Genomic DNA, 25241 nt, shown 5'->3' with positions numbered 1-25241 from the left:
TTCTCATTAAATCCCTGCAGAAAGCTGTCCACTAACACATCCTTTCCTGTTGGGTTGACACGCGCAGCGTTAATGAGCCTGCCGGCTCTCGCCAAATTCAAGCCCAAGCCCTGCAGCTGTGCCCCCCGTCCCACCCCCAACCCTTCAGCCCCATGACCCCTAACCCTTACCCTCTCACTCCCAACAACACCCCCCGCCCCTAACGCCCAGAGGGCCAGCCATAAATCCATCGTCATGCCAGAAGCTCTGGAGTTACAGAACCTCATGCCGCCCTCTTTTCCAGGCCAACTTCTCTCCTTGCTTCTCCCCTTTCTGACCGGCTGTCAGTCATGCAGAGTAGTGGTAGAAGGGGCATGTGTCAGGTCCACAGACCCACAGATTATAGGAAGTGTTGGCCAAAGTCAGGACCGCGATTACCTTCAAGAACCTTTGCACTCAAACCAGCTGCCGAGCCACAAACCCTGTGAGAGCTCACCGGGATAATTAAGAAGTCTAGCAGACGATCTGTGGTTTGATCTTGGGTGTGGATGGTCAATTTGAGGCCAACACATTCTTTAATCCTCACAGGACCATTGGGTTTTTCAAAAGACCTCAGCTTTCTCTCAAAATCCGACCAAAAATTCAGGGGCTTACTGTAATAGCAATGTTTTTGCAAAAATTCCAGACAGCATCTCCCCCAGTATACCAAGGGTTTCACACAAGGTTAATATCAGAACAAAAACACACCTCGTCTGGCTTCTGCCTTAACCAAAGTATTCCTGTTTCAAGAGTCACCAAAATATTATTGGTTCACAGCCGTGTGTAACCCGAAAACAGAGGCCTCCACTCGTTTCCATTCCTCCTCCTCACCCAGAATAGATCTCAGCTAAATCAACCACTGAGCGTTCCTACTGGTGGAGAGTGGTGCATTTGAGGGCCTGGATGTCCTCAGGAAATGAAGCGGTTCCTCTGGAGGTGTGGATATTTGTGTGTGGTGCACAGGATGAGAAGTTCTTAGTCTAAGTTTGTGTGTCAGCAATGTAAGTCTTTAAGTCTGATGAAACATGTTAAGATAACCGGCAAGGTACTCTAGCATATCTATAGTAGTGGCTTCCTCTTTCCCCATCAGTGGAAATTATTAAATCCTAAACGTGATATATTTCAGTGGAAAACATGCTTGAATTACACTTAACATGTATAATGTGTTTGATGTGAAGATGGACCATTTAAAACAGAATTATCTGAGTTTCAATATTGTTTGTTTTTTAGGTTTTGAGAGAATTTCATTTAAGAAAATCAAGCAGGAAACATTGTGTGTCTCTTACTGAAGGAATGATCCAGCAAAAGTTCCAAGTGGAAGATAACGTAGGTTAAAAAACATCCTTTTCCTGATCACTTTTACTGAGGAAGTTCCTCTTCCTTGAGAAACCAACACTCAGAGCCTGAAAAAACAAAACAAGCTTTTATAGTTTTTGTTTCCTGTTGACAGATGCATAATAACTGTCAGCCATAATGGATGGCATCATCACTCAAACTGTGTGTGTGGACAAACCCATGGACACATGAAAGAGGGAGAATTTTCTGGTGGGAAAAAGACAAGAGAATGCTGACTCATTTTTAGTAACACACATGCTCACATACTTGGTATCTTGCTTTGACATTTTTCACAGCGTCTCTATCACAAACATATGTTATGCTCTGTTGTGATGATTTACTCTTATGATATTGTCTCCTCAGCATATCAACAACGACCACATCCATGGTGAGAAGAAGGAGTTTGTGTGTCGCTGGGACGAGTGTTCACGGGAGCAGAAGCCTTTCAAGGCTCAGTACATGCTGGTGGTCCACATGAGGCGTCACACGGGGGAGAAGCCGCATAGATGCACAGTAAGAACCAGGGGACTGTTAGACTACCTGTTTTTTACAAAAGTACCTTCAAAATCAAAGCAGCAAAAGCTAAAATAATGTGACTTTGAGTTAAAAGTAATGGATCCTATATTTCTCCCATTGAAACTCAATGCATATTGTGTTTGAACCTCATAACCTGAATGTCCATGTTTCTAGGCAGTGACACTCAGTCACAATTGACCTTTTAAAAATGAGTATTAATGTACGTTTTTAAATGTTATGAATATATATTTATATGAAAATAAATACTAAAGCTTGTATAAAATGCCCCATAGACCTTAAACAGGCCCTATTATGCTTTCTGGGTTTTTCCCAGTGAGTTATATTGGTTTGAGTGATGTAAATGGTCTGCAAAGGCTAAAATCTCTCCCACACACAATTGCGATATCTACAGCTCTCCCTATATTTCTCATGTGTAGCTTTCTGGGTGGAGCCTTCCGATGGATACTCAATATCACTGATGCTGAGCACAAAGAATATTTGTTGAGATTAGGAAACTCAAACTAGACCGACCAATGGTGTAACTTGATCACTCACTCAGTTCCTCGCTCAGTGACTTCATGTTAATAGGGCTGGCCCCTTTGCAGTCCAGCCAAAAACATTCCATGTGATTTTCTTTGTGCTGAGCACCAGTGATATTTTCCATGTTGATTAATCATGAGAGGTTTTATTTAAGGTTTCATTTGCTGTGTGAAGATCAGATTGTGGGCCTGTTTGCCGGGCTTCAAAGCTTGCTCTTGTGAATGCATTAAAACAGATGACTTGTTAAGGAGAGAGTGAAGAAAGCTGATTGACAGTACAGGCATGTAATTAAAATCTGCAGACAAGCAAGGGGCCATGGGTCCTTATTAAGACCAGGCTGTATATTCTCTGCACGAATCCCATGTGCATCTTCTTATTAGACTCGAACTCCCCTTTAGTCTCGTCTTTTAAGGGAGAATCTTCTGACTCTTATATCCAATTTCTGAGCTAGTTTAATTTAATTCTCTTTACATCTCAGAGACAATTAGGTTCACAATGACTACTCAGAAAGAATACCAAATGATAGCTTGTACAGTACAAGTGAACACAAAGGATAAACACAGGCCTCTCTTTGTCTCAACAAAGCACAAAGAGCTCTACCACACCTCACACAGTTAAGATATTTCGCATAATAGCCCTTTTTTACCAAAGTGTAACACTGCTTTGTGTTTGTGCGGCATGCCACAGTAGATGGGCACGAGTCCAAGAGTAGATTACATTTCCCAGCACTTTTCTTTAACCAGCTGCAGACAAACCAACACAGGCATCCAGTCTCACTGTCTGTTTGTCTCTATGTCTGTCTTTCTGCAGTTTGAGGGCTGTCCGAAAGCTTACTCTCGCCTGGAGAACCTCAAGACCCACCTCAGGTCCCACACCGGGGAGAAGCCATATGTGTGTGAACATGAAGGCTGCAACAAGGCCTTCTCCAACGCCTCAGACCGGGCCAAGCACCAGAACCGCACACACTCTAATGAGGTATGTCCATTCACACACAACTGACTCACTCAGTGGAGCTTCATGTATTTGAGCCACCATCAGCTTTGTCTTTAGTGTAGGGAAAATTGTGCAAAACTAGGGGACGTTATCATGAGACCAAAACAAATCAAATACAGACACTCTTACTGATAGGAGGAGTGTACGGAGAACACAGGATAGCTGACATAGAGAGCAGCTATTAAGCTCTTACTGATTGCCTAAAATGAATAACGTTACCATACGACTCAACTGCATTGTCTATTACCTTTTTGAGGGATACTAGTTTTTTCCAGGATTACATTTGTTTGACGCACTCATGAGATAACTGTTCCTGTCCCGTGAGAGAAAAGTGCCAATGTAATCTGTGTCATTATTTTCCCTTATAACATCATTGACAAAGCAATTTTATTCTATGAAATGTGATTTTGTAGGAGACAGGGTTGGCCCAAAAATGTACCTCAATTTAATTTGCCCTTTAAATCTTTCTTGGCAGAAACCGTATGTGTGTAAGATCCCGGGCTGTACCAAGCGTTACACAGACCCCAGCTCTCTCAGGAAGCATGTTAAGACGGTCCATGGACCGGAGGCCCACGTCACCAAGAAACAGCGAAGCGACATCCCCCCCAGACAGCAGCCCCCCAAAGGCAATGGGGAGAATGAGGCTAATTCCAAGCTCGGTGGAAGAGGCCTGGACGGCAAGATGGAGGCCAACAGCACCTCTAGAGGGGTGGAGGACTGCCTACAAGTCAAATCCATCAAGACTGAGAATTCTATGGTGGGTCCTCCCTACATGAAATTAGAAAGTTATCCCTCACTATCTTCCTTTTAAAATATTTGCAGGAAATTGTCTTTTGATTTAAACTTTGGAGTTTTATTGACTGCATCCTGAAGCTATTTTAGCAGTTTTAAACTCATTCTTAATGTCACTTGATTATGATATTATAGCATGCCTCTGTCTGTTTAGGAAACAACACAAACACTTGTTTATCCACTGTTTTCACTTTACTAACATGGCTCTGAAGTTAGATGTGTTCTTCTGGTACTTCCTGCATCCTACCTAACTCACCTCTCTGGTTGTTGCTTGAACTTGCTTTTCTCAAGTTAACCTTTCTAATGGACAGACTTCACTGAGGTGAGCACTAAAACTGTCCCGTCACCACTCAGCATGGGGAGATGTGTGAATGTGTCCTCATGTTCATGCCACATGGTTGCATTCTTGCATGATGGTCACGGTTCTTTTTGCATGAGTACCCATTTTTACAATCTTAAACATAAATGAATGTATGGAGACGATTAAACTAGATTATTTGTCCACAAAGATCCCTGGCAGTAGACTCTGCTGTGGGCCAAAGATAAAGCCACTGTAACATTCATATTCAGTGGCTGGGAATATAAATAGTGCCATGATCAAGCTGTGATCAAGACTTTATTCATTTCCGACCAGTTTGAATTACAGTGGCCGCTGGATTGTTGCTCACAGAACTCATCTATTATCAACTTGTTTTCTGGTTGTAAATAAATCAAATTGATCTATTATTAATGATATTATGAAACTCTAGACCTACATTAATTATTAGAAAACACAATCACAATCAGAATTTACTAAATGCGCTGATTATTTAAAATGGAAGAATACATAATGGATTTCTCTGAACTTGGCATGAGACAAAAGCTTTGACTATTTTTTCCATCATTTTTTGTTATTCATCGGTGTAAAAATTCTAATTGTACCACTATCGTTTCTAAACCCTTCTGTCATGTTTGTTACTCTCTACTTTGATATTACCGGACACATTTGACCTGTCTTTTTAACTGCTCTTACATTAACCCCAAAACCGTTAATCATCACCACATGTTTTTAACTTCCTTTTAAGCTGTAAACAATGACTACTACTGAATACTGGTTTACATTAATAACTGCAATACATATACAAAGAACCAACTAAGGAAATGTATTCCAAAACTAACATTTTGTCGATTGTGGATGTGTTCTATCCACTCAGAATTCAATGGAAGTGGTGATCAGCAATGTTATATGTTCAAATGCCTACGTTGGAAGATATCATAAGGCCTTGAGGCAATCAAAAGTAAAACAGAATATTTATAAATTATGAAAGTAGTGAATCGGTCAAATTAGACCCAAACACGACAGTAGGGTTCATAAAGCTTATTTGATTCCTCCCACTCACACACTTTCCTCCCTGCTGTCCTCCACCAGACGTATCAGTCCAGTCCTGGGGGCCACTCGTCATGCAGCAGTGAGCCGTCGCCTCTCAGCAGCGCCAACAACAACGACAGTGGAGTAGAGATGGCCCTGCACAGCGGCGGCAGCTTCGGGGACCTCACACAGGACGATGGCCCCATGGTGGACTCTACTGTTCCCATCGGGGGACATCTGGCTGGGGTGGGGCTTCAGATGAGGACAAGTGTGGGTCATGGTGGTGGGGTCACGATCAAACTGGAAAACATCAAGCAGGAAAGACTGACCACAGTGAGGGACTCCTGCCCCTGGGGCAACTCTGCACCACAGCCACTGCAGGGCCAACGCAACAGCACGAAGCTGCCCCCAATACCTGCAGTCGGTAAGTGTGGAATGTTGAGGAAATCTGTTCTTATTACCAAGGGGACACAAAGCTTGATTTGCATTATGTCCTAGAATTCAATAGACAAGCTTGTTTAATCTTTCTTATTCTTATTATTTATGTATATTGTTTTATTTATTTATTTATTCTATAGGTTGTATAGGTTTTTTATTTATATTTATTTATTTTACAGTTTGTAACAGTTTGCAACATCCCCTTTTAATTTGGTCTTCTAATATGTATGACTTATATTATTTTTGTATTATTATTTTATTATCCTTTTATTTGTTTTACAGGTTTTAATGTTTTATTGTATTTATTCAACTTGTCTTTTGTCTTCCTTTATTTTACAGAGAGGGATCATTATTTGTATTTTATGATGTTTTTATTATCCCACCTTTTGCCTCTCCGTGTCCCTTGAACTGTTATATTATGTTGTTATGCTGCATCTGTGCAAAAAGGTTTTACATTTTTTGACCTAAAGTATATGTATTTTTATTTTATTTGTGATGTCACTTTGAGCTGCACCAGAGGCCTGTACTACGAAGCTGGATTTTCGCTTAGCCGGCTAGATTTCCATGGTAACTTATGCTGAGCGGCTAACCTGCTCCGGAGCAGGTTAGGTTGCAGGCTAAGAGATCAACTCAGTGAAAGCACCGCCTGCTGACCAATCAGAGCTCCGTGTGCGGAGTTTAAAGTGATCAAGTCATATTACAGGATAGAGGAAATACAGAAAAACTGCCGTTGCAGGAAAGACGGCCGGCAAAAATCAACTGACTGTGTGAACGTGAAAATTAATAGAATATCCCCTCCCATCTTCAGAGCAATCTGACTATTATAACATTAGTGTTAAGAAAGCTTACTTAAATATCTGCCACAACATAAGTAACCGGATCAGAGTAACATTAAGTACAGTCCGCGGCACTGTGAGTGCAGACGTCGATGTGTCCCATTATCATTCATATCATATCACATCATAATGTATCATATATTTCCTTATCTGAGTCAGCTTCTTGAGCCGTATCTGGCCGTGCAACACTCACAGTGTCACATACTGTATGCAGAAGTATTATTTTAAGCAACACATTAAGTTGATGAAACACTCGAGTCAAATTCTCCTAATTAAAGTCAGATCCACTCGTGTCTTGGACGGGGCAGTGATTTCATAAACCTGTTAATGAACGCATTCAAACACTTTTTCTGTTACTAGCTGTATTCACCTTGCAGGTGCAGCTATGTGGCTTTTATCCTGGATAAAGTGTTTAAGTCATGGATGTTTAAAGTTTAACTTCTTCATATTTGACTAATATTAAAGTTCACTTTTCATTCAGGAAGTATGACGCTGCGCTGTCAGTACGCTTGTCCGTGTTTGAGATTGGTCGAATGCTCCAAATACCACCCCTTTCATGTGAACGCGCACCTAACTAGATAGGACACGGCTGGCTTGAGCGATCCACTTGATAACCAGCGTCGTAGTACAGCTTAGCGAGAGCGCGTATGTTTTGGATTGGGCCAACCGGCTAATTCAAACATATCCAGGTTAGGTTGAACCAGCTTCGTAGTACAGGCCTCTGGTGTATGTAAGGTGCTATACAAATACATCTTTATTATTATTATTATTATTATTATTATACATTTGAACAACTCTACATTAGTTAGTGTCATTATGTAATAATGTGCTTTGTTTCTGCCAGGTTCCCTGCTGGAGAACTCCAACTTGATCACTAACCTAGGCGGTCAGTACCCCGGACAACGCATGGGGGACCTGTCTTCTTGTGAAGTAACGCTGCTGAACCAGCTCAATGAGCGGCGTGACAGCACCACCAGCACCATGAGCTCAGCTTACACCATGAGTCGGCGCTCCTCCGGCATTTCACCCTGCTATTCCAGCCGCCGCTCCAGTGAGGCGTCCCAGTTTGGTGGTAACCGCCATAACAACATCAGTTCGGCTGATTCCTATGACCCGATCTCCACTGATTTGTCTCGCCGCTCCAGCGAGGCTAGCCAGTGTGGAGGTGTCGGTGGAGGAGGTCTCCCAAGCCTCCTCAGTCTGACACCAGCTCAGCATTATCGACTTAAGGCAAAGTATGCTGCTGCCACTGGTGGAGCTCCACCCACTCCTTTGCCTAACATGGATCGGATGAGCCTGAGGACCCGCATGGCTCTCTATAGTGACTCCCAGGAAGGCTACTCGCACCAACTCCATCAGCCCCCCTCTGGAACTGTGCCTCGGCGATGCAGTGATATTGGATATGGCACGCGGAGTATGATGCCCCATGAAGTACCCCCCCACCTTCCACGTCGTGCCAGCGATCCGGTGCGTCGTTCCACATTGGACCCTCTCTCCTTTCCAAGGGTTCAGCGCTATAACAGCATGAACAGCATGAACCCCATGAATTGTCCATCCTCTGAGCGCCACCAGGCACTGGCGATGCAGGGCTATACTCGCTCGGATGGCAGCCTGCAACGCTACCCATTTGCCCCCAGACCACCTAGCATTTGTGAGAATGTAGCCATGGAGAACATGGCAGTAGATGGGATGATGATCGGGCCGGAGCAGAGTGGGGAGGAGGACATGGTTCTTCCGGATGATGTGGTGCAGTACCTTAGGACCCAAAATCCTGGCCCCACAAGTAACAACTCTGGGCAAGGGGACTACCATTCCAACAATCAGACTCATGGCTACCAGACTAGCATGGGCCCACCAGCGTCATTTTACGCGCAGAGGAGAATGGCTATGGTTGATGGCACGATGAATCATCAATCAGGTCATCAAATGGGTTCTGTTGGCCCACATCAGCCCTTCCCAGCACCATTGGACAATATGAATAAGAATAGCATGCCAGTGCAGTGGAACGAGGTGAGCTCAGGGACTGTCGACACCACAACCAAGCTCTCCAAACCACAGCAGCATCCTCTCCGGGGGAACCTAGCTGTTGTTCAGCAGACACACAACTTTGGTTCCTTGCAGGGTCAAGGTCAGGGCCTTGGCAGCAACCAGCAGGTAGTGCCTATGAGTCAGAACATGTCTATGCAGGGGTATGCTAACCACAACAGCCAGAGGCTGATGAACGCCTCCCACCAGCAGCATCAGCAGCAGAGGCAGTGCAGTGTGAACTTTAGTGATCAAATGAGTCCTCAGCAAGGATTTGGCCAAGAAGCAATCCCAAATGCTATATCTGGGAGTACCAGCGTGAGACCTACCCGGAGCACTATGGGAGATCCAGAACTGCAAAGTTACAGAGCAAGGACTCAGGCTGATGGCTATCTTCATGTGAACCAAATGGATCAGCAGCAAAATTACAGTGTTCACTTCCAGCAGCAGCAGCATGTCCATAATGCAGGCAGAGGAATGTTACAACCCAGGCCTCCCATGGAGCCGAAGACTAGTGCCAGACAACAAACAGTGACTAGCATGATGCAATCGAGCCGAATACCCAAATCATCGGATTTTAGCCCCAGTCATGGTACTGGCACCTCAGAGGCAAGCCCAAAGAGGCCCAGTGGCTCAGCAAGCCACAACAGAAGCTCTGAAAATCAGAACTCTGCTATGGTTTACACAGATCAGATTCATATGTTTGAGCCAAATTCTGTCAGCTTTGATGACCCCATGTCCCCCGGTGCCAGCCAGGCTCCTGCCAGCAACACCATTGCTGCAGCCAACATGGCCTCACCAGGAGTCAATCACGTCTCCAGCAGTACAGTGGATTCTTCTACGGGTGGATCAGGTGGCACGGAGCATGCCCAAATCGACTTTGACACCATGCTGGATGATGGGGACCACTCCAGCCTAATGTCAGGCACGCTGAGTCCTGGCCTCCTGCAGAGCCTCTCCCAGAGCTCCTCCCGCCTCACCACCCCGCGCAACTCCGTCACCTTGCCATCTGTACCGGCAGGGATCGGCAACATGGCCATCGGTGACATGAACTCTATGCTCACAGCCCTGGCTGAAGAAAGCAAATTCCTTAACATGATGAGCTGAGAGCAATCAAACACCTCATCATCCCTCCAGTCTTAACCATGTCTACATCAGGAATATTTGCCTACACAAAGCACTGATTGAACAATGCAAACTGGCTATTTCATACTTTTTTTTCCTTATCTGTCCATAGTTATATTCTTATCTCTTGTAATATTTGCTTCAGATTATAATGTTACATTATAAAAAACGTATTAGTAAGTATAGCTAGGGTTAAGGAAAATGTTTTCATTGTTTGATAAAAAGCCATACAGTACGTTTTACCTGCAGATATATGATAGTCCAGGGTAACAATTGCCATTCAGTATTTGCTGGTGTAATAGCCCTTTACTAAGTGGTGCACTGAAAGCAGTACACACACATGTAGTACCCCGCTGAGGACATCAACTATGAGCATCTGAGTACGACATGAACACAGGAAATGAACATGATATGTAGATAACAGATAGTATTTTCTCATGAAGACTTTTATGTGTATAGATTATACTGTATGGTACTTGCTTTAAGTTATGCTATAGACTCTTGATGTTTAAACTAGGGCTGTCAAAGTTACAGTAACATGTGGACACCTACTATTCATTCACAAGGTATAATGAATACAAATGTTATGAAATAATAATGTGGAATGTAAACAATATTGTTACAAAGCTGAGCTAAAATTGTATGTGTACAGAACAATTTGTAAAATAAGTGTCGAGACTTGCAGTGGTATCTTGGAACACACATTAAATATATTAATGTAGAACAATTAATTGAAAATAACCTTTTTGGTACCACATCTAAAAAAGATATATGACATGGCTCAGGCTGACATGGATGTCATTTTTAAACAGGAAAACGTGCAGGTGCTTGAAAAAATAAGACAGAGACAATAAACAAACCATGCATGTAGAAATTGATGCATGCATGCCCATTATGAAAAATACATTCAATGTTATTGCAATTTATGTATGCACTTATTTCAACACTGCAGCTTAAGAAATAGAAGTGCTGTTAGAGGAACCTGTATTGCTTGTATTGCAAATACACCAAGATTTTTTGAAATAAAGGATATTTGTGGTTCCAAGCAATTCTGCTCAAATTAAACATATTTTATGACATTTCATTAAATTCAGTATGAATTTCAATTCGAAATGTGTGACTAACTGCGGTTCACAAAATGAAGCATTTGACAGCCCTATTTTAAACGTGGTTGTACGACGTCATGATCCATAGATATTAGGTGCTTTTTGATCATGGTCTGAGCTCTTGGGGATGGCACTGTAAAATCTGATTTCCTTCTTTGCCCGATGGATCAGAGGCAGAAACTCTCCATGGTCCCATCTCACAAGGGTAAATGATTGAAAAGGACAAGGATATGCCTCTGTGTTAGTCTATCAGGGCACATGAACCCATGTGTCGACGAGGAGCATATCTCTAAAAGAATATACAAGTACCTCTGTGTGTTCTCAGTAGAGATCCAATCCAAATTAACACATTCATACAGCCCCCCCCCCACCCCCCGCACGCTGCACCACGTACTGTACTCCCCCCGGGCTCTGGACGAACTGCTGAGAGCACAGGGAGGAACACTGACTTTAAAAATAAAATCCTGTTTTATTATGTTGCAGCATTTCTAAGTAGCCTTTCAAATGTTTGTGTGTATGCTACCATTCACTTTTACTATGCTCAGTGTGTGTGGGTTTGTTTGTGTGAGTGTGTGTGTATATAGCTTTTGTACATTTCAAATAAACTATCCCCCTTGTTTCTGTTTTAATCCCTGCGTTGTGTCGTCTTTGATATAGCACGGCCTCTGTTCCCTGGAGGTCACATGAAAGTGGGGCTTGCATGCTAAAAATCACACATTTGGCCTGGTCTCAGACTGCAGCTCCAAGAGCAAAGACCATTCAACTCACTGAAGCCTTATGTACAGTATGAAGGGTGCACACACATAAAGAGGAAGTCAAGCAGCAGATATAAGTCAAAAACAACGAGATTTAAAGAGATGATATTTACACTGCACACACACACTGAAAAAGCTGAAACGTTGACTTTAATTCAAAGTATTATGTCAACAGATTTCACATAACTGTATTAGGTTAGTTGAAAGCAATAATATTAAGTTGAAATATTATTGCTTTCAACTAACCTAATACAATGTTCAAAAAACTCTTTTCTCATTCTGCTGCAGCACCTCTTTTCACCCTCTGTCTGAAACCAGAGCCCAGTCTGCTCTGATTGGTTAGCTGGCCGGCTCTGTTGTGATTGGTGAAAAGCTTCACCAATTCAAATGATCTGTCCCTCCCGTTAGCCTATAGAAGCGTTAGTGTTACATATTGATGTCACTAGCGGATCTTTTGGAGGGGCAGAGATAGCACGTTGTCCACACAATATTCACATTTGATTACCATAAGGAAAACGTGTTCACATATACTTCCTTTTTCACATATTGAGCAGTTAGCGACTCCAGTAATCTTCACCTGGACTGGATTTTGCACCCACCTGATGAATGTTAGTCCAATATTCACTGTCCTTTTGGTTATGTTTTACTCTCTTTAAACTCCTGATGGAAATGTTGGTTTATTTAAGCAGGAAAAGCTCAACTTCATTCACCAGGCAGTGTTTCTGCTTAGTAGGTAGAAGTAAGGAAGGTTTTAGAGGTTTGAAAAAATATGAATATGTTATCTGCTGTAGCAAAAAAGGCTGCTATGAGAGATAACCGGAACAGCAAATGTGAGGTCAGCTACAATGACCTGAAACACTAGCTCTGCAGATCCTAGTGATCCATTGATAACATGTTGTTATTACAATATAAAGTATAGCTGCTTTTAGTGGAACATTTGAGAAGATCTTGTCCTTCAATCCTCTAATGTTAATATACTATTCCTTTAATGATGTATAATCACTATATTAAACCATGTGCAGCAGCTGCTTTAGTATATCAAGTGATTGCAAACAGACCATGTTGGTTTTTGGAAAAATGTCAATGATGGCTTACAATTTATATTGGATTATAATTTGTATTATGTGCACTAAAATGCATTTTTTTACACTCCTTTCTGTTGTCTTAGAGAAAGTTTTCCTTTGATTGATATTGCTAATAACTGTTTATGCTTCAATAATAGAGGAGCAACATTTATTATGCTTTGAAGCCCTGTGTTTCCTGAAAATATAATGTATTACATTCAGTAGTTGTGCTTTTTATCCTTCGTTTTTTTATTCTGCATACTCAAGAAATAATAAGAAAAAGAACCTCCACTTTGAAGACCCAGGTGAAAAAGGATACACCATAAATGCATACAGAGCAGTTTCTAAAGTTAGATTGCATGTTGTCCAAAGTTAACAGTGTCAGGCCAGCCTTGAAGAAATGGGTCTGAAGCAACATGAAACAGGAAAGAAGAGAGGAGGTGGTGTGAGGAGAAGGAGAGGGCCGGAAAAGTCTGTAGAGGAAGAGAGGGGTGCTGTCGAGTTGAACACAAAGCTGGTAAGAGGTGGGAAGCAGGGGAGAGAGATAAGGGAAGAGGATATGGGTACAAGAGAAGATGCAGAGTGCTGAAAGAGAACAAATCACTTTTAATTTGACAGCAAATGCAGCTGGGGACTGGTTAGAAGTGGAGCCCACTGATTGCTTTTGCCACTGGAATTCCTTATTCTCTTAGAGAGAGGATGGGAGAAAAATAGCCCCAGGGTAAGGAGTCTCACCAGAGAGGAGAACAAGAGGTTAGTGAGGCAGAAACGCATGATTAGACAAAGCACACAGATGAGGAGAGATGGTGTGCTGTGAGGCACACAGCTTTATACTGTAAACAGGACACAGACAGTCAAGTGTATCCAGATGTGAAAACAAGTTAAAGCAAAAGTTTTCTTAACAATGCTCAGACAACATGTTGAATTTCAGGCTGGAATAAACCTTTAAGACACCTGCTCTTTAAGCTGAATTAAGCATGTGTAAACTCTTGTAGGCAAACTTTTGAAAAAAGGTAAAAATACATACAACATGTCATGGCCTTCTGAAATGGTATAGCTCACAACTTAGCAAACAGCAGACACAGAGCAACAGTCATTTGGGCAGTGGTAGAAAAAGTACTTGGATCCTTTACTTAAGTATAAGTAGAAATATTATGGTCTTGAAATATTTAATTAAAAATGAAAGTCCTCATTCTGCTGAATGGCTCTTTTAAAACGGTTGTAATATTATAGAGTATATAATATATAAGAGTTGTTATTTGTCAATGTAGAACACATATTGGATATGTTGTGTTGTACTGAGTAAATTAGTCTTTATTTATATATTAAATATACGGTGTAAAAATGTAAATTTGAATTAATGTAGTAGAATAAAAAGTACAATATTTCCCTTAGAACTTTAGTGGAGCAGAAGTATAAAGTTGGGGAATATAAAAATACTCAAGCAAAGTACTTAGTTACTTGATACCACTTTGTTTGGGGTTATGATTCTGGCAGCATGATGAATAGAAGTCCAACATTCACTTTCCTTTTAGCTCTGTTTTTGGTCACGACCAACTCCTGTGAAAAAGATCAGGCTCTATAGCTGCAACATGTGAGTGCAAACCACAGGGAGTCAGAGCGGGATGTGCTGTCTCATCATCATCGTGGACGTGGATCATGGGTAAAATAAGGCTATTATCGATGTATGATTGTAATAATTGAAAACCAAGTTCAACCAAAAGAGGCGCAAAATATATCTCTGTAGAGCTGCAAAGGTGATTATTCTCTGTGGGGTTCTCACTACGAGCAACAAATGTTCCATTACTAATAGTAATTTCACCATTTGTTTAGATAAAGAAATTGATGAGTGCAGTTTTAATGAAATGTGTAGCTCTCTGGCCCGGCTATGGGGGAGAGTGGGGTAAGATGAGCCCATGTTTACTTGTGTTGTCCTCTAGGCAAGGAAGCATATGATTGACTTTTTCAAGTTTTAACCTGAGCATAGGTAAACAAATATATAATCCTTTCTCTCCCACACCGTGCTTTGGTGTCTGCACTGTAGAGACACCTGTTTCGTCAGCATTATAAATCATGTTTGGAGGGAATTAATGCCTGTAAAACAAACATGAAAGAGCCAGATCAGAATCAGAATGAACTAAACAGCCATAAACAGATATCCTTGTAAATGTAGCCGGTAGGTAAACACATGTACCAGTCTGTTGAACATGTACTTTACTGATTTATATAACATTGATAGTTATTCATGTTATCAAATGTGGTTATTCTCTCATCGGTAATCACTTTAGCCAGATTATCTGCCACCGCCACCATGGGCCACTAGATTCACAACGTTGACATCAGTAAACCGCTCACCCATTACACACTGTCTGCCATCTGCCCTGTACGGTGAAAACCGGGATTCATCCATGAAGAGAACACCTCTCCAAAGTGGTTTCTAACTTATTGTTGCATCAACTGTCCGGTTGGCTGGTCTCAGACGATCTTGGTGAAGATGCTGGATGTGGGGGTCCTGGGCTGGTGTGGTTACACGTGGTCTGCTGTTGTGAGGCCGGTTGGATGTACAGCCAAATTCTCTGAAACGCCTTTGGAGACGGCTTATGGTAATAAGCTAAGGTATGGTAAACTCGGTAATCACAAGTCGGTAATCACAAGTCACAAGAAAGTGCTATTTCACTGGGTGTCCCCCAGGGGTCAGTACTGGGTCCACTCCTATTCATCATATATATTTTTCACTGCTATGCCGACGACACACAGGTCTACATTTCCTCCAAACCCACCACTGCCCTGCCCCCCAACTCCCTCACCACCTGCCTTGAGGACATCAGGAGCTGGATGAGCAGGAACTTCCTGAAGCTTAACAGTAGCAAAACTGAGGCCCTGCTCATTGGTTCCAAATCCTCCCTCACCAAGTCACAAAACACCCCAGCACCAATCATCATCATCGACGGCTTCCCCATACCATTCGCTGCCCAAGTGAAAAGCCTCGGTGTCATTCTGGACGGCTCCCTCTCATTCGCACCACACATTAAAAACATCACCCGCACTGCCTTCTTCCATCTTCGGAACATCTCCAGACTCCGCTCATCTCTGTTCCAACCCAGCACTGAAATCCTGGTCCACTCATTCGTCACATCCCGGATTGATTACTGCAATGCACTTCTGACTGGCCTTCCCATCAAACTCATTAATAGACTGCAAATAATCCAGAACTCTGCTGCCCGGATCATCACCCGCACCAACTCATCCACATCACCCCCATTCTCACTCAGCTCCACTGGCTTCCTGTACGCTACCGTATTGACTACAAAAACCTTCTACTCACATATAAAGCTCTCCATAACCTTGCCCCCATCTACATCACCGACCTCCTTCAGGAGTACACCCCCTCAGCTGCTCGGCTCCCAGACTCTGGAACTCCCTGCCACTACACATCCGAAAAGTCTGATTCCATAACAACATTCAAAACCCAACTCAAAACCCACCTGTTCAAACTGGCATTTTCTTTATAAACTGTACCCTGTGTCCTTTTGTGTCCTTCTGTAGTCCATTTACTGTTGTTTGTCTTGTCTTACCCTGGCTGATATTTCACTAAATCCACTGTTTTAATTGTTCCCTATATTGCCCCTATGCCCTGTAAGGTGTCCTTGGGTGCTATGAAAGGCGCCCCCCAAATATATATTTTGTATTAATAATCTAAATACACATAGTCAAAAGTAACAAGATCTGTGAAATAAATGTGTAGTCAAAAGTACAACATTTGCCTACAAAAGTAGTGGATTTAAAGTATAAAGTAGCATGATGTGAAAATACTTAAATACAGTACAAGCACCTCAAAAATCTGCTTAAGTAAATGTACTTAGTTACATTACACCACTGCTTACAGCTGTAAAATCATGTAAGTCTCACTGTTAACCAAGATCTCAGAAATGTCGAGAGAAGGACAATTCTACTTCTACTCATATATATTATGAAATCCCCTGCCTATCAGCTCAGCTGTCCCTGAGTTTGCAAACATCTCACTGAAGGGCTTTAAACTTCCGCTGCATTCGGAGAAAGTCAGCTGTCAGGGACATTCTCTACACGCACCATGGACACTTCCAGACAAAACAACACGCAGCAGAGGGGCAGCGGGTCAAGTGGATGAAAGATTGCTATCCTCGGCAGACCCACAACGTAACAAATGCAAGCTGCAAAGCTTTCAAATCAATTCCTGTATAGTAAAGCACTGATTTGTATGTGCCGACACCATCAGACAAGCTGCAGTGGCCTGACAAAGTTATTGACGAGTAACATTGACTTTTATGTAAAAAATAAATAAAAAGTAAGTTCCTGCAAGAAAGTAATATTTTTAAAGCATTGATAGTACAGAATCCTTCAATATTGCTTCCTCACTATTGTTGTCCTTAATGTGCTAATTTGTACCTCTTTGCCGCTATTCGCATGGATATGGACATTAATGAAGAGTGTTGTAGTGATGATGTGCTTAAGTATGCCGAACCAAAGGTCCTGAAGCGACAGCGGCCCAAAACATTTGCATTAGGAGAAATGCTCTGCAGTTTCTAAAACTTTGCAAACATAAAAACACAAATGTGTCAAAGCACATGCAAATGAAGAAACATCTTAACCAACTTGACAACACATCAGGGGCCAGAGCGCTTGTTGACGTTCAGGGATTATAAAGTTGACCAAATGTCACTGTACCGCATGAGTCCTTGCGATAGTATTGCAGATCTGCTGTATGCTAGGTAGCTACGTCATTATTAACCAGTCGTTTCAAATAAACTGACGAAACACTCTTAAAATTATGAGACTGGTCACTTCATATTCCTCGAACGTCAACAGGAGCAGTCCTAACGTTAGGCAATAAAGGAACTACTTCACCGCTGCATGACTTATATCACCAAAGCTAAGCTAAAGGCGACTCACGTTCACAGTGATGAAATAAAGTCATCTAATTTAGTCGCCTGTTAGCAACCTCTGTGTTTAGGAGCTCGGACATACAGTACACCATTGTATACACCAGCATGTCGTAGAACAAAGCATGAACATCTCTTTAACTTTTGTTAACCATAGACCTTATATAAGTCATTTAACAAATAACACATTCTCAAAAAAAAGCTGACTTGGAGACGAGGGAACTGGAAGTGCTAAAAAAAAATGCTAACTCATTTCTGAGTTTTAAGACTCATTCCTGCACCACTTTATTTGTTGGAACACACTGACTGTTGGTTATTCCCAGTTATTTGCTCAAGTGCCCCCATGAGGTCACAAGACATTTATGTTTGCCAAAAGATGGATTTAAATAACTTTGTTGATCCCCTGACATGATCAGGTCAAACTTTACATGTTTTCCAAAACATTGCTTTACGACTATATCTACTGTAAATAAATAAATAATGACATTGCTAATTAGCCTTAAACAGCACAGTTGTTCTGTATCATTTTATGTTTCCTCACTCATTCATCTGTTTTTCAACCACCCAGATCTATCAGGTCCCCATATCTTTCCCGCTTCAGTGAGAATTTAGTTACGAAGCAGTTCACCAGATCCCACTGGTGAGTGAATCATTGTTTGATTAAACCAGCTGCTATTGGGACTTCTCAAATCCTATCTAATGTGGAAGTGAACCATGAAGTGGACAGCGCCTATTTATTGCCCCTCTCGCCCTCTGCATATATACATGTACTGCAGCGACGTGCAGTCAGGGGAGGCAGGGGAGGCAGAGCCTCACCTGTCATACTCCAATGTAACGGGAAAAAAACTAAAGAAAAGCTAAATAATAATAATAATTAAATGTCTCCACTGATCTGTGTTGTAAATGTGATTTCTGTATGATTCCAATCGCTTTTTATAGTCAAAATTTGCCGAGCTCCGCTACAACTAGATGGGAGCGATGAGGAGTGAGGCAGGGACGATTCTATTCTACGCAGAGACGGTAGACGCAAACAACAAGCTAGACTTTTGAAACTACAGGAAGATAAGGAGGACTTTTACAAAAAAATAATAGAGATTGTTGTCCAGAAGGATAGCATGGACTTCATCTTCAAGTCAAGGTAAGATCACAATTGTAATGAAAATGGGATCTTACTAAGAAAGAACAATCCAATATTTAGATTTTGGGTATCCTTTTGTTGAACGGTCTGTTTAAAATGAATCGAAACATCAGACTAAAAAAGCTTTTGAAAATAACAGAATAATTCGATTGAGGTCAAAATATAATATTTGTAAATCTGACTCTGAAAGAGTCAGTGACTCACCAGCCATGAACCTCACCGCACGTCACTGATGTACTACTGTATACATACATACTTATGAATGAGTGTTTTTCTAGGATGGTCAATAAATCACTGTGCCAACCTGATACTAGATGTTTCACCATCACCACTAAGGCCACTGGTGTATCAACTAATATGATTCTCTGATACTTCAATGTTGCTGCTATGAATACATCTAATTTGCTTTATTGAAACTATACCAATGTGTGCCAGAATTACATTTGCAATGTACCCCAAAAGGTATTTGAGCTCATTTGAAGAGGTATCGGAGTGTGTCACATTTTGCTCTTTGACCTTTGGGGTCAGGTCATCATAATAAAGCGATTCACTGGCTGAGGTTGTGGAGCCTTTCTCCCCAGGCTTGGCTCGGTTTCTCATCAAAGGCTTCCTGCGTGGAGCTCTGTGCCTGCTGAGATCACAGGGCCATGACCCGTGTCTGAGTCACGGATACCTCCAGAGCTGAGGCCCGTCCTGCTGCTCGCCAGGGGCAGAGCGTGCCCTGCTAAACTCTGGAAGAGCAAGAATTATGATCATCCCGCACTGAGCCTAGGGGATGTCTGTGATGAAGGCCAGCATTGTGGACTTCAACGGGGGCGTAAGAGTCCAGGGTCTGTCCCTACCCCGGATCGTGACCTCTCCTAGGTTATCCTCTATTGGCAGCCTGACTGGAGGTCAGACGCTGGGAGAGCTTGGTCATGAGTAGGCCGTTGAGGAATGCCATCGTTTGATTGAAGTCAGAGGAATCTTCTGATTAAAGGCGTATGTGAGTGAGAGTCGGTGCAGTGAGTGACCTCGCCTTAGCCCCTGGTCAACAACGTTTTGAGCTTCTATTTCATTTTTTTAGACTTTTTCTTTTCCTGTCGTAAGTGGGACAAAGAATGTACGCCCACTCATCTCCCTCACTGCTGCACCTCTGATTTGAAATGAACAGTGTGACAGTATTCATTCTGATTGTTGAAGCATTTTAAAATGTTTTGTCTTCTGAGAATGATACCATCGCAATAAAACCTTTTTCAAAAATGAAATAAAGCTTCTTGCATTCAAAAAATGATCTGTTTTTCTGGCAAAGAAAATGTTAAGGAGTGAAGACCAAAGGGAGCTTGGGCAGTTCTGGTTTTGCTAATGTTCCTTTGGGTTAGCTCAGGCACATATTCCCCATGCCACATTGACCCCAGCAACTCCCACACACTGTGAAAACCTCTCTGCGTAGCTTTTTTGCTTCTTCTGAAGAAAACACCAATAGGCCACAGGAGGTTTCCCACCCGAAACCTGAACCCTTGACCTTTAGGCGCTGGGACACCTGGGCTGAAGCTAATGTCGCTACATGAAGCTGTTGTGGAAGGACTAGTATTTGTGCTTCCACAACACTGTTATTATGTTCTGAAAATGCCACCAAGAACTACAGTTTGAATAGTTAAGCACAGCTGAGGGACAGAGGGAAAAAGGTCTACAGAAGAATGTACCCTTACAACCTTGCACACAGCATATTTTATTAATTATATAGGCCTAGGATCCCTTAAAGAGTTCAGCACTGATATAATCTTCATTACACCATCAATCAATTGAACAAAAAGAATGTTGGTGCCATAACGCATTTTAAAGAAACCAACCACAACACATAAGGCTGTGGGGTCAGTTACCTTTCACTGCTGCAAGGGTCCCAGCTGGTGACTTGAGTTAACACAAGGCCTCCCCATCTCACACGTATCATATATTCACCCTTCTTTTGCTGCTGGAGGCAGGAAAGGGGGTCTGATGCAGCAAAAAACATCAGCCCAGACAAAACACAGATTGTTTCCTTCCATATAATGCACAATGGTCTACTTGCCAAATAAAGTTCCTCCTTTCTGCGCACAGAGCAGGTCTGTGTAAAATGGTAAAGCACTGTGGCGTTGTTAGAAGGAACAAGTGCCACATGTATCCTGGACAGAATGCCAGCACGTGGGAGAAACAACTACTTTTCTCTCTGATATTCTGTCATCTTGTATTATTGTAAATCATTGGCATTTTTCAGCCTACATCTAAAAATGATCGCTGCTCATCCCTGTCTTCTCTAAGCTCTCTGATCTTCTGACTCATGCTAACGCAGTCACGCTAGTTGTCTGTGCTACTCATTGGCTAAATAAGACTTGAAACATACTGAATGACGTGTGTGAAAGTTTGTAAATGGATGTTTTAAAGGTCACTTATTATGCAAAATCCACTTTTTCATTTATTTTATATAAATATGTGTCACCAGTGTGTTAAGAGACTCGCAGTATTTCAGTAAAAAAGATTCTCTCTCTTTTTGACCTGATCCATTTAAATAAAACCTGTCTGAAAATGAGCTGATCAGATTTTGCCCACTTTGTGATGTCACAATGTTTTTTTGGGTTGTGTAACCATTAGCCAATCACCAACCAAGGTAACCCCCCAGCACCATTGTGTTTTTTGAAACCAATCATCTCTCAAAGGGGCGTGGCCAGCTCATTAGCATTTAAAGCTACAGACAGAGAATCAGCACTTTTGGAACAGGGCTGAAACAGAGGGGATTATGGGATGCTGCAATGATCTGTTTGGTGTTTCAGCCAATCACTGCAGAGACATGTATGTATATATCTGAGACCTGTAATATATTGATGAAAAATGTAATATTAGGGGACCTTTAACATAGTTTCCCTGTTGTTAGACAATGCCCTCCCCGTTTACTTCAATTTTAAGATTTTCCTCCATTTTGGATTCTTTGTTCACTGTTGAGGAATGCCAGGAACACATTTTCTTCAAGGATTCTAGGTAACACTATGTTAGTCATTGATAAACAAATGATGATCTTATGGCCAGCATATGTTATCACTCTTGACAGTAATCCAATCTTGTTAACATAATGATAGTAATACATGACAAATGAAAATATTCTATTGAAAGAAAAATTAGACTTTCTGTCAAAAACATAACTGCTTGGGATTAGCTTTTAATGCATTTTAAATGTTGTTTACCTCGTGCTACTTGACACAGTTGCTTTAGAAAGAGTTATAGGCCAGACTGCTTATATTAGTAGAACTTAGTGAATCACACACTGGTTATGGAAAGTTTATCAGTAAATCTCTGCTGTGCTTTTTGTAAGACAGTCAGTTTGTGTCTCTGGCATCATGTTGCAAATACATACAATAATAATGCAGGGGGAATTAGGAGTGACTTGCTAGGATGAAAAGAGTTAACGTTATTTTTTTATTTTAAGTCTAAACTGTTAAAAAGTCTGACTCGAGTACCAAGTCATGGGACACCAGTCCACAAGTCTGCTAGTTACTTTATTTCATTCTGTAAGGAAATAAACTGATACCAATAGATGCATGGAGCCGCAGGACAAATTATTATTATTGTTAATCTCACATTATTTTTCTTAACTTGCAAGACTGGTGACCCTTAAAATAAGGGAGAAGGAAAAAAAACGGAATAATCACTAACGATTAAATGCCAACAAATAGAACACACCATATTTCTTTTACATACTGTAGCTCCTTTTATTATTTATTGGTAATTGTTTTGTTTCACACTAAAGCCAATTAGGGACCGGTGTGTAGGAGCCATTTTATGGGTGTAGTTGGTGTAGGTGTAGTTGGTGTAGGTGTAGTTGGTGTAGGTGTCAGTTTACTTTATTTATATTTATACTGCGGAAAGGACCAGGACACAGGAGGAAGAGCACACCGATTCCACCAGCCCGGCAGATGCTCATACCACAACCATTGACTGAATAATTAAACCCTGGTAATGTAAACGCTCAATAAACATAATTCTAAACTGCACCAAAGGACCGGAAACACTGTCTCACTCCCCGATAGTCCAATAGCGACGCTTGGTCAGGGTTCTATGCGTGCAGTTGTGACGCGCCGAGGCTCCTTCAGCTTCATAAATGGACGCAAAGAGCTTTCAACTGATTGCAATGTATTCCCATCGGCGGCGGTATTTGACGCTTAGGGAAGCACCGCATCGGTCCATGTCGGAGGCTGTTAAAGGCAATGTGAGCGTCCATTCCCATTGGATAATGGAGGATTTTACACCCGGAAGTAAGTATTCTCTTTACTGTCGATTGATTTTACAGTGATATCTGCACTACTCATCAACTCAAAAACACCAGATTATCCTTGTTAATTACACAACATTGATTGGTTTAAATTGTGTACAATGCTTTTGTATTTTTCCCCTTCGATTCGGAGAAACAAATATTTTTTCGGAGTTTAGGATTGCCGAAGACACTACACTACACAAAATCCTCAGCTATCGGTCCGCTTTGCTCGACAAACCCCGTGATTAGTCCTCAAGCTCTGGGATTGGTTGACCTCCAACTGCATTCCATATGAAAAAAAACGTTTCGTAAAAGATATGATACGATACGATATGATATTACTTTATTTGTCAGATCAAGTCTGAAATTTGACTTGCGTCACAGCAGCTCCATGTCCAACATCAACAGACAAATATCCAGACACAAATACATGAAACACAAACAACAAACATTTAACATAACAGCAATCAGTGAGAGAAAACATGCTCAAAGAGCCTTCAGCGTGCATTTGATCTGCATTCAGCTCTGTATTTACTGTGAGGATTGACTGATGCACAAAGGAGTGCTTCAGTCTGACCTCATTAAATCGTGGGACCCTGTATCTCCGATTAGATGGTAGCAGTTCATATTCACTGTTCAGAACATGGTTTGGGTCAGAGATGATGTTGTTGGACAGCCTCACTAGGTTGTTATGATATCATAGAGTCTCTGACAGGGTTGACCAACAATCTTTGAGCAGATTTTTAACAGATGGAGCAGTTTTTTAATTTTAAAGCAGCTGACAAACATTTGTACCAGGTAGTATTGCAGTACTGCAGAATGGACATGATCACAGATGTAAAGAACAACAGAAGAATTTCTCTGCTCGCCCCAAAAGACCTAAGACGGCGGAGAAAATAAATTCTTTGTTTTGTCCTTTTGCACAGATATTCAATGTGATCCTTCCATGACAGCAGATGGTCAATCATTACACCCAAGTATTTGTATGAAACTCCCTGCTTGATTTCATCTGTATGGATGACAATGGGGACTTTATGGGAGTCAGATGGTGAGCCAAAAATGATTTCCTCAGTTTTCTTGGTGTTGATCTCAAGAGCATTGCTATCAGTCCGCTCGACCACCTGATTTACAGCCTGTTGGTGCAGCTCAGGGGCGTCGCCTGGACCTGAAAACATTCGGGGCTTAGCCCACAGTGGCGGCGGCACTACAGTGGCATTTTTTACTGCAACACTCCCCACACGCACACACACAGTACACCCGCGACTGTTACAATGAAGGCTCGATAATCAGCTCACGGCATACAGGCAGGGGTAAAGTGGTATTTTTTATGAGTGGGGGGCGGACCTCACCTCCTCTAGGGGGTCCGGGGGGATGCTCCCCCGGGAAGATTTTTTTTTAAATATTGAAGTTAAAAGCATCAATCTGGTGCACTTTGAGAGCAAAATGAAGAGATCTATGGATACCTCTCTCAACACCCATATGAAACAGAACTGTAAAAAGATGTACTTTTTCTTTAAGGATATTTTACTAATCACTCCCCTTTTAAACTCTATTCTTGTTTTACTGCCATATAGTATTTCATAACTGTTTTTCCTTTATTCTCTTATTTTTTTTATAACTATAATGATCATATGAAGGTGTGCCGTGGAAATAATCTTTTGAATAATTTGTGACCAAACCGTTTGAGACCCACTGAGATAACTTAGACTAAAGTTAACTATCTAAACACTCAGAGAGTCCTTTAGCTCACCTGAGTCTCTCAGTCTGAGAGGAGAGGACTCTCCTCCAGCTTCTTGTGGAACAAACAGCTCCTTATGTCCGTTTATCAGCTAGCTAACCAGATGCTAACAACACGGTCTCTCTCTCTCTACGAGTCGGTCTTTCCACTCCTCTCTCATATCATGCTCTCTCATCTTCAGCTATTATCTACATACATACTCTCTCTCTACTCTCTCTCTCTCTCTCTCATCTCTCTCTCTCTCTCTCTCTCTCTCTCTCTCTCTCTCCTCTCTCTCTCTCTCTCTCTCTC

At 41.9% G+C, this 25241-nt stretch overlaps 1 protein-coding gene across 1 annotated transcript in view; it reads left to right on the top strand.

Moving 5' to 3' along the window:
* gli2a (GLI family zinc finger 2a) overlaps positions 1–11701 on the top strand; it is a 98615-nt gene extending 86914 nt beyond the window's left edge. Inside the window, exons 10-14 of the mRNA XM_034134529.1 lie at positions 1717–1866; positions 3220–3384; positions 3878–4159; positions 5603–5966; positions 7661–11701. Of these exons, the coding sequence (XP_033990420.1) occupies positions 1717–1866; positions 3220–3384; positions 3878–4159; positions 5603–5966; positions 7661–9948 (3249 nt within the window). The 3' untranslated portion in view covers positions 9949–11701. The remainder of the gene's footprint in view (positions 1–1716; positions 1867–3219; positions 3385–3877; positions 4160–5602; positions 5967–7660) is intronic.
* The last annotated feature ends 13540 nt before the right edge of the window (positions 11702–25241 follow it).

This window comes from Trematomus bernacchii, unplaced genomic scaffold (assembly GCF_902827165.1).
Source record: "Trematomus bernacchii unplaced genomic scaffold, fTreBer1.1, whole genome shotgun sequence".
Taxonomy (NCBI): Eukaryota; Metazoa; Chordata; class Actinopteri; order Perciformes; family Nototheniidae; genus Trematomus; species Trematomus bernacchii.
Note: the sequence above shows the minus strand (reverse complement) of the source record. Positions and strands in the feature narration are given on the sequence as shown.